The sequence below is a fragment of the Sinocyclocheilus anshuiensis genome, unplaced genomic scaffold (assembly GCF_001515605.1).
Source record: "Sinocyclocheilus anshuiensis isolate Anshui unplaced genomic scaffold, SAMN03320099.WGS_v1.1 scaffold702, whole genome shotgun sequence".
Taxonomy (NCBI): Eukaryota; Metazoa; Chordata; class Actinopteri; order Cypriniformes; family Cyprinidae; genus Sinocyclocheilus; species Sinocyclocheilus anshuiensis.
Genome location: NW_015548184.1, coordinates 2,423,046 through 2,432,673, shown reverse-complemented (window position 1 = coordinate 2,432,673; position 9,628 = coordinate 2,423,046). Strand labels below are relative to the sequence as shown.

The window sequence follows — 9,628 nt, the reverse complement described above, 5'->3', positions numbered from 1 at the left end:
CCCCCCTCCCCACACACCTCCCCCCTTCCCCACCACGGGCCCACACCCATCATCTCCTCCACCAACACTCCTACCCCTACCCCCTGCCCCAGCCACTTCCTGTCCACTTTGACCCTCCCAGCCCTCCGGAGGAACCACCAGCCCGTCAAGCCCCTGTTCCCTTACACATCATGATCCAGAGGGCGCTCAGTAGCCCAGGACCCACTCTCCCACACCCAGATGGCTCCCAGCGTGCCCACTCACTTCTGTTTGAGACACCACCAGAGTACCAGGGCAGCCGCCCACTGCCAGTCACCATCCAGCCTCTCAAACTGTGAGTGAAGTTTGGCCATTTTCTGTACTTCTTAATAGAGCCGTCAATCAAAAAATTGAATTATAAATAAAAAATATATTTTTTTAAACATTGTTTTGTTGCTGCACAACAAAACAAAGAAAAAAGCACTTTAAAAAATCTTTATGATAACGTTAAAGTTGGCATGAAATGAAAATTCACTTCACATATTTTGTAAATATGTATTATAGTTCTTATTGTGAACGGATCATTTTTGTATAATAAATATAACTTAAAAAGATATTACATTGCGTCAGCCTCTATACTGCTGAAGCCAAATTTTAGCACGTCCTTCTCTTTAAGCTTGTAGTTTTATATTTTTTATATGTGTATATATAAGAAAAATATAAATAAAAAATTGGGCCTGTAATGTAAACTGTTTCACAAGCAACAGCGACAATTATTTATTGCAAAATTACAAAGCAAGCTTATATTACTAAACCTACTGTATATAGTGACACACTTATAATTACTTGTATTTTAAACTTCTCAAAGAAAATATTACATATAAAAGGGGTCATGATATCATATCATTTTTCCTTGTGATCCCCAGAAATTTTTGTGCCAAAACATCACATGAGTCAAATGTAGTTATATAACATCCATTTTATTAACTTTAATTATTTATTATTTTTATTAACTTTTAGAAATATTAACTTAATTTTTTGGACTTCCTTTGTATGCTCTTGCTGCCTCTCCCTCCGTAAATATTTGGGAGATGCTGGTTCAAATCTGTCCTGCGTTATGTGGCTCTGATGACGTTTTTCTCCAAAAAAAAAAAAAAAAAGTATATTTTCTGTCTCTCTTGAAAAAAACAGTACATTTTATTACACGCATATGGATCCTGTTGTATGAAATAGATTTTTATTTATGCAGGGATGAAGATGACTACTCTGATGAAGAGGAGGAGGAAGAAGAGGACGATGATGACGACGATGAGGAACCTCCACCTGATCATCTCCCATCCCCTCAGTCCCAGCCAGAACTTGAGCCTCGTAGCCGCAGATGCCTGGTGGGGGATCTGAGCATCAGCATCATCCCTGAAGGAAACAACAGCAGCGAGGAGGAGGAAGATGAGGAAGATCAACAGCCGGAGGAGAGCGACTCGGATGGGCCCGTGCTGTACAAGGACGATGATTCAGATGAAGACGAGGATGACGACAGCCCACCAAGTATGTGAATAGCTTTTATTACTATACATTGCATGTGCTGACTAATGCATTTATTTGTTAAAAAATACAATAAAAACATTAATATTGTGAAAATTAATAACTTTAATTAACTAACTATCTCTTCGAACTATCTCTTCTTTTTTTATAAATATAAAATTTAAAATTACATTTGTACATTTTTTTTTTTAATACATTTGTGTTTGTGTGTTTAGAAAGTGCCTTCTGCTGTCGTTATTCATTTCACAGTGGTTTTTTTTGTAGAATCGTATACTCGGACATCTGTCCATATAAAAGAGAGCCAGAACTTCTGACTGCATGCATGTGCGCATGTGTGTTTGCTCGCTGCAGGTGCTCTGGCCAGCAGGGCTTCTGCTACCGAGTGAATTTGGATATTCAGTATGAAAAAGTCAAGTGAGACTCGATTTTATGTGAAAAGTGGGCATTATATTTCAAAATCCTGATGAGTAAATTGCATAAAATATTATCTAATGACCACAGCATGTAAAAACAATATATGTTTCAATGTGTTTGTTGAAAAGTGCCACTTACAAACACACACGTATATGTATATGTATATGTATATGTATATGTATATGTATAGCCAGTAGGTGCATATACACACACAGCATGCATACGTACATACATATGGGGGAAAAAAAACATGAATAAATAAATATAAATATTATTAAATAGTTAATAATAATATTAAATTATTAATATAAATATCTTTATTTATTTATGTTTTTCCTGTATGTATGTATGTATGCTGTGTGTGTATATGCACCTACTGGCTATATATAAACTTGTATATGTATATAAATATTAAATTACATATATATTTAAATACAAATAAATAATAATATTTTTGTTATTTATTATAATTAAAATTATTATAATTATTTAAAAAAAATAACATTTAAGTTAACTATTTGAATATTGTATAATGTGTAAAGAGAATATATGCATTTTTTTTTTTTCTGTAGGCGATTGAGCCAGAGACCTACTGCTGAGGAGTTGGAACAGAGAAACATTCTCCAGCGTAAATTGCCTCTTTATACTCACTCCAGTTATTGTATTGTGATTTATCTTCCTGCTTCCGTTCTGTTCTGTATGGAACGATATTCCGGACAATTTTCAAATAGAATAGCAGCAGGTTACATGCGCGACGCAGCGAGAGTGAAAAAGCAGACTGGTAATTAATATTGCTATTTAAATATGACAGGCTCGTAACTCCTAAGACATGGGAAATACAGCTGCAAATGGACTTTGCTTTTTCATTTGAAATTTGGCAGTCACTGTGCGTTCGCGAAAGCGAAAATGCAAACGGTAATGCAGGATTTGCAATTGCATTTGGATTATGTCACAATTTATGCGTCCACATATTGAAAACGCAATTGAAAATACAATTTGCTATTCTATTTTAAAATTGTCCGGAATATCGTTCCATAGTTCTGTCCCTTTTCCCTCGTTTCATTAGTTACTCATTTATTCCTGTTCATTTATTCCCTCTGTGTTCACTGAGGGATTGACACTGACCCACATATATTTTACTCTCGGTCTCTATTGGTTTCATATGCCGGCAGACATTAATGATACTTTCTGCTAAATAGAGTGAAGTCCTTGCTTTTGTTTCTCTCAAATGAGCCTATGTGGTTTAGTTTATGATATTTTCTCCGTATGAAGTGAAATTAGATCCAAAGTACTTTGCTTTCCACTTTTATTTTGTACTTTAATGCACTAATAGTTTATCATACTCCACACAATTTTCCTATGAAATTGGTTTTGAATCGACCTGATTGGTATTGATGTTATCTCTCATTTCTCTCCAGCCAAAAATCAAGCAGACAGACAAGCAGAGGTCAGGGAGATCAAGCGCAGACTCACCAGAAAGGTGCGATTCGGTTTGCTCGCATGACATTGGACCTGGAATATAACATTAATGTTGATTTTAGCAAGAATTGAGAATGAATCTAATAATGCTCCAAGGAATTTGAATCAAACTGACAGCATTTGTGACATGCCTCTGTCTGTTTTCTTTTTTTAGTTGAGTCAACGACCAACTGTTGCCGAACTACAGGCTCGAAAAATATTACGTTTCCACGAGTACGTGGAGGTCACATGCGCTCAGGACTACGACCGCCGTGCTGACAAGCCATGGACCAAACTCACTCCCGCAGACAAGGTACATCTACAAAATAAAAATTGCAACCACACATTTGTGTCTATATAAAGATCTAGAGATCTTTATATATCATTTGTCTTCAGTCTTTTAGATTATAAATAGTCTCAAAATACACTGATTTCTTTTAAATGTCTTGCTTATTGATCTATATCTGCTCTACATGTGATCACCCAACTCTAACCTGTTTGTTTAGGCTGCTATTCGTAAAGAGCTCAACGAGTTTAAGAGCTCCGAGATGGAAGTGCATGAGGAAAGCAGAATTTATACAAGGCAAGTGTACTGGTTACTTGCAACATAAAAATACAGAAACTTCTTGTGCAAAGCATCTAACCTTGTATTTTCATTTTTATGTCATTTCTAGATTCCATCGTCCTTAACAGCGTCTTTTAACTGGAAAATTAAGCACTTAAAGGCCGGTGGATATTGGGAAGAAATAGCTGTTTTTTGGGTGAGGAGCCTCAGGGTGTCAGAGCTCCTTCAGACTGCTTTTACTATGAATGTACTTCTTCAGATGCACAGGGACGCCTGGAGCATTCAGAAACCAATCAAAACAAACCGTTTCTCAGTTGTCCACCCACTGACGTGTGGGACGGGTGACCCCTGGGGGACAGATGCAGTATTTCTCCTGGACTTTAGGGGACCCATGTGCCAAGACAGAGAGGCAATGAAGGACTTATTAGAGGATGTTACTTGTGCCAATGGCAGATATTCCTCTCTCTACCCTCTGAATGGCCTTTTTTCTGCTTTTACTTCATATGATAAACGTTATTTCCTTTCAGGGAAGTGTAACAAAGTTAAAAATAATAGTAATAATAATGATGTGACAATAATAAATACAGTAATACTACAGTAAGTGTTAGTTACTGAGCATAGCGGGGCAGACAGAAGAACTGCAAGAGTAAGGTCTGAGCCTGAATGATAATTGTGTATTTGTGTATGTTTGTATAGGCTGCTGTAATTTTTTCGCTTAGTTTGACTCTTTGGAACGTTCATAATGTTAGAAACTTTAAGGCACAAGTTTTATTTTATTCATAACATTGGCTTTGGCCCTCTTTATTCAAGACAGGGTTTCAGATCCCCCCTTAATTTGTGGTCCTCGCTGTTTGAGAGAGGAATAGAAGAAAATAGGATCAGTTTTAGGTGGAATGTTATGTAAGCATTTCATATTTCACTATTGATCTACAGCAAAACTGTGATCTTTTTTTTTTTATCATATCGCCTTCTGTAAAAGTGAGGTCCAGCTGTTTCAGTTTTAAGAAGTGTTGAAGTCGTGTTTACAGAATATTTTATTTCTAAATAAATAAAAGGATTTCCTGATTATTTATTGCCCATTTAAAAGGAGAATGAGTTTAGTCCGGACACGCACTGATACAGCTCTAGAAATGAAGTTTTTGTGAAGGCAGGGAGGTTATTGCGGCAGGAACTCTTCTTCATTTTTTCCAATTATTTTGTCATTTATGTTGGGTTTTTTTTGGCCAGTAGGATAATAGGAATTGCTCTGCTGTACAGATCCATTCTGTAGATGAACCTGACTGTTTGTGTATATCTTGTCTTCCTTTTATTTTGAAAAATATTTTAAATATATTGAAACTCATATAGGTTACTATTTTTTTAAGCACAAAATTATTAGTGTATTATTCAACACTACAATGTAATGTAGCGTTGTATATTCTTGCTTTTTAATTATATGTGAACTTTTAGAAATTGACAAATTTGCTGTTTAGATGTAAACACCTAAATCTAAATTAAAATGCTTAACGATAATGTTTGTCACTCTCATTTTTCTTACAAATGCCTGCTTTCTTATGATATTGACTGTATCATTTTGTGCACACACAGTAATGGTGTAAATGTCTAAAGCCAGATATTCTGGGGTCCAGAACTTCCGAAATAAAGATGTTACTCAAAGAAAATTTATGGTCCTTGTAGGCCCTTCTTTTCACAGTTCTAAGATCTAATGTCCAAATAATGAGAAATTATACTGCAAATATGAGTAATCACAGTCGAAAAATTGCAATTACAAATGTGCATAATGCATTGCAAAAGAGACAACAATGTGCCACAAGCATATAACATCAAAGGTGTGTTGAGGTTTTAGAGAGAAAGGGCCAGGAACAGGTAAGATAACTAATTTATGTAATTGTGTCTATAATTTTACGTCTGTAGAGGCTTCCTGGTGTCTGACCTGGTGTTATTGTTAACCAAAACTAAAACGACAACAAATATTTGGGGTAATTCAAATAAAGCTGAAAAACAAATTAATTATAATAATAATATTAAACATGAAAAACTAAAAATCAAAATGAGAAATGTTGCCTTGGCAACTAACTATGCTTAAAAAAATTTGTTTTTTTAATTTTCACTCAGAAATTGCTAGTAAATTTCACAAATAATTACAAAGAAATGGCAAGTAATATTGAATTAAGTACTGAATGAAACCTTGCGGTAGAAAGACTGAAATAGAATTTTCTTGTGAAACATACTCCAGTATTCTTTGTTTTCTTTCCAGCTTCTACAAGTATTTTTAACTGAAATACATTTTATTTGAAGTAGTTGAATTACTAAAACTGAAATAAAAAATTAATTAAAGCGAAATAAAAATATTTTTCAAATAATAATAGCCTAATATTAAAAACTATAACAAAAAAAGCACATACCGCAGTTACAAAAACCTACACTAAAATTAAATTAATTGAAAATATAAAAAACTTTTAGTTCAAAATATTAATGAATGTCTTAAAAGTATATAATTCATTCTAACAATAATTGACCATAACTAGCTGAAGCCTATTAAACACAAATGTAAAAAAAAATGATTAAGGCAAAAAAAAAAAAAACGTTTAATTTTAAAGTGAAATGACGATTGTTAATCAAGCACAACATTTTCCAACCCGCCTTTCCAATAGGTGGCGCATGCGAATTTGTTTATTAGCGCGATTCCAGTGAAACACATGAAGTAGAGCGGGAGTGAGACGCGTGCCTAACGTTCTCAGTCTCAAGGAGTTACTTGTGTTCACAAACCTCCTCGAACAAGCAAATGCTTTGAACCTGGGCTATTTTCACTCATAAGTGTAGGTTTTCATCTCAGCTGCCTTCCGACGGTAAGATAATAAGTATAAGTCTCTCAGAAACCTAGGAAATGTAATACAAACAGAGCTTTGGACCGCAACTGCAAGTGAGCTGTGTGCAGAACAAACATGTTTGGTCCTGTTTAATTCATTCATTGATCTTAATCTTATTTAAACTAGTCGATCTTGTGAGATGTGATCTCTGAAATAACTAATGGTCAAACCCAACGTTACGTGGTTGAACCATGTTAGCCTCGGACTCCAAAGTGTCACAGCATAAGGCTTGATCTGTTTAAACTTTCAGCGGGTTGAACTCGAGCTCAGATCTTATTCCGCCATGTTTAAACCATTTCCTGCATTAAAATGATGTATAAACCATAAAAAGTAAGAGTCTGTTCTTTCCAATGCCATGTTTGGCCGATAAACCGCCATCAAGCATTTGCCGCTGTCAGTCATAGAGCGTGAAGTCAGCGCCAGACAACAGAATGGCTGTTTCAACATCTAGCCAGTTGCCTAACTTGGCAACATTTTAGAAATGGATGCCCAAACAAGCAGAGACGATATATAGTCAGTATAAAAAGCCCTGTACAGCAATGCAGATCCTGGAAAGTTTTGTTAGTTTCATAGGAGTTTGAGGATTTGAAAGCAGAATGTATATTTTTCTATACATTACAGCAAACCAGGCATGTTTTACGCGTAGGCCTCAAATGCTGTTAGTTTGGCCTATAGTTCAAATATATATACATATACAGACACACACACTCACACACTTTCTATTTACTATTACTAGTATATAGGAAGTTCCTTTATTGTTAACATTTCTAGTTTTAGGTTTTGTCAAGAATTGAGTCACCATGCCTGCAAAAAAAGCTGTCAAGAGACAAACAATTGCAGCAACTGAGGACTCAACGGTTGTGAAAAAACAAAAAGGCAAGTCTCTATTTTCATATAGCCAGACCTTTGATTAAACTGACCCACATTGTAGCTGTTTTTGCCAATTGTTTTTTATGTGCCATTTAGGGGAGAGATTCTCTTAAATAAGTTACACTAAAAACGATAAACCTTTCTTTGTTTTAATTGTGAGGCAGTCTTTACAAATGGTTGAAAAGAAAATTATTTCCATGGAAATGCAAGAGTCCACAGCATCTGAAATTTTTTTTGCCATTATAGCTATAATATTGAGTTTTATATCAGTGCTTGAATGTGGTACTACAGATCACAGCCAGTCTTATTGGAGTCAAATAATAACAGAAATGCACAAGTTGTTTTTCTGTAAGATCTAAATCTGAAAAGCATTCTGTTAAATCTCATGCATTGTGTTGTTGTGGTTGTTTGTAGTCTCTCATGTTAGTCACGGGCAGGAGAAGGGCCTGGTTCTTGTTCTGGGGCAGGGTGATGTTGGGCAGCTTGGCCTGGGAGAGGATGTGCTGGAGAGGAAGAGACCAGCTCTGGTGACTCTTCCTGAGGGTATTGTGCAGGCCGTGGCTGGAGGCATGCATACAGTCTGCCTCAGCGACACAGGAAATGTAAGCTGAGTACAAAAGAAATTAATCAGAAGCTTTGTGCAGAGCCCACTAACAAGATCGTTCAATGTTATTTTATCATATCTTTCTGATATCCTTCCTGTTTTCTCTAATCCCTGTGTAGATTTATACATTTGGCTGTAATGATGAGGGCGCGCTGGGCCGTGACACTTCAGATGAGGGCTCAGAGATGGTGCCAGCCAAAGTGGACCTTGGTGAAAAAGTGGTGCAGGTTTCTGCAGGGGACAGTCACACAGCTGCCCTCATGGAGGAGGGGGCCGTCTATGTCTGGGGCTCTTTTAGAGTGAGTATAGCCTTTTTATATCCTACAGTGGAGTAGAAACATTGTACCAGTTTTGATTGACCTATCTTTTCTATTGCAGGACAATAATGGTGTCATTGGACTTCTGGAGCCTATGAAAAAATGCACATTGCCTGTCAAAGTTCCTATAGACAAGCCCGTGGTTAAAATAGTCTCAGGTGGGTCATAGGAATTCAAGCTGTAGCTTTATGCCATTGTCTATGTAACTAATCTGCATAGTAATATTTTGCATTCATTCTAAAGGAAATGACCACCTGGTGATGCTGACTGTGAATGGAGAGCTGTACACCTCAGGATGTGGAGAACAAGGACAGCTGGGCCGTGTGGCTGAGCACTTTGCTAACCGCGGAGGCAGGAAGGGATTGAGTATGTATCTCCATTTTGATTAAACTGTCACCATTTGAATAACAGTTAGAAAATATACTTATTGTTCCAAAACAACTTTTCTATAACTATTGCTAATGTAGGCTGCATTTATTTATTCAAAATAGTAATAGTAAAACAGGAATATTATGAAAAATTACAATTTGAACAACTTTTTTTCTAGTGCTGTCAAACGATTAATCGTGATTAATAGTTTTTGTTTGCATAATATGCGTGTTCTGTGTATTCTTATGTATATATAAATACACACACGTACAGAATATATTTTGAAAATATTTACATGTCTATAGTTACAGTGGGTACGGAAAGTATTCAGACCCCCTTCAATTTTTCACTCTTTGTTATATTGCAGCCATTTGCTAAAATCATTTAAGTTAATTTTTTTTCCTCATTAATGTACACACAGCACCCCATATTGACAGAAAAACACAGAATCGTTGACATTTTTGCAGATTTATTAAAAAAGAAAAACTGAAATATCACATGGTCCTAAGTATTCAGACCCTTTGCTCAGTATTTAGTAGAAGCACCCTTTTGATCTAATACAGCCATGAGTCTTTTTGGGAAAGATGCAACAAGTTTTTCACACCTGGATTTGGGGATCCTCTGCCATTCCTCCTTGCAGATCCTCTCCAGTTCTGTCAGG

At 36.1% G+C, this 9,628-nt stretch overlaps 2 protein-coding genes across 3 annotated transcripts in view; both read left to right on the top strand.

The window, feature by feature from the left end:
* The window catches only part of LOC107704841 (phosphatase and actin regulator 4B-like), a 38,076-nt gene extending 33,850 nt beyond the window's left edge, over positions 1-4,226 (top strand). The window contains exons 8-15 of the mRNA XM_016507863.1: positions 3-313; positions 1,208-1,503; positions 1,852-1,882; positions 2,487-2,542; positions 3,333-3,394; positions 3,548-3,685; positions 3,879-3,955; positions 4,047-4,226. Coding sequence (XP_016363349.1) covers positions 3-313; positions 1,208-1,503; positions 1,852-1,882; positions 2,487-2,542; positions 3,333-3,394; positions 3,548-3,685; positions 3,879-3,955; positions 4,047-4,062 — 987 coding nt within the window. The 3' untranslated portion in view covers positions 4,063-4,226. The remainder of the gene's footprint in view (positions 1-2; positions 314-1,207; positions 1,504-1,851; positions 1,883-2,486; positions 2,543-3,332; positions 3,395-3,547; positions 3,686-3,878; positions 3,956-4,046) is intronic.
* Positions 4,227-6,610: 2,384 nt separating this feature from the next.
* LOC107704965 (regulator of chromosome condensation-like) overlaps positions 6,611-9,628 on the top strand; it is a 10,164-nt gene continuing 7,146 nt past the window's right edge. Inside the window, exons 1-6 of one of the 2 annotated variants that reach the window (XM_016508057.1) lie at positions 6,611-6,786; positions 7,585-7,683; positions 8,092-8,279; positions 8,401-8,580; positions 8,660-8,756; positions 8,842-8,964. In XM_016508057.1, coding sequence (XP_016363543.1) covers positions 7,608-7,683; positions 8,092-8,279; positions 8,401-8,580; positions 8,660-8,756; positions 8,842-8,964 — 664 coding nt within the window. In that variant the 5' untranslated portion in view covers positions 6,611-6,786; positions 7,585-7,607. Of the gene's footprint in view, positions 6,787-7,578; positions 7,684-8,091; positions 8,280-8,400; positions 8,581-8,659; positions 8,757-8,841; positions 8,965-9,628 lie in introns of both variants that reach the window. The other variant, XM_016508056.1, reaches the window with a different exon arrangement.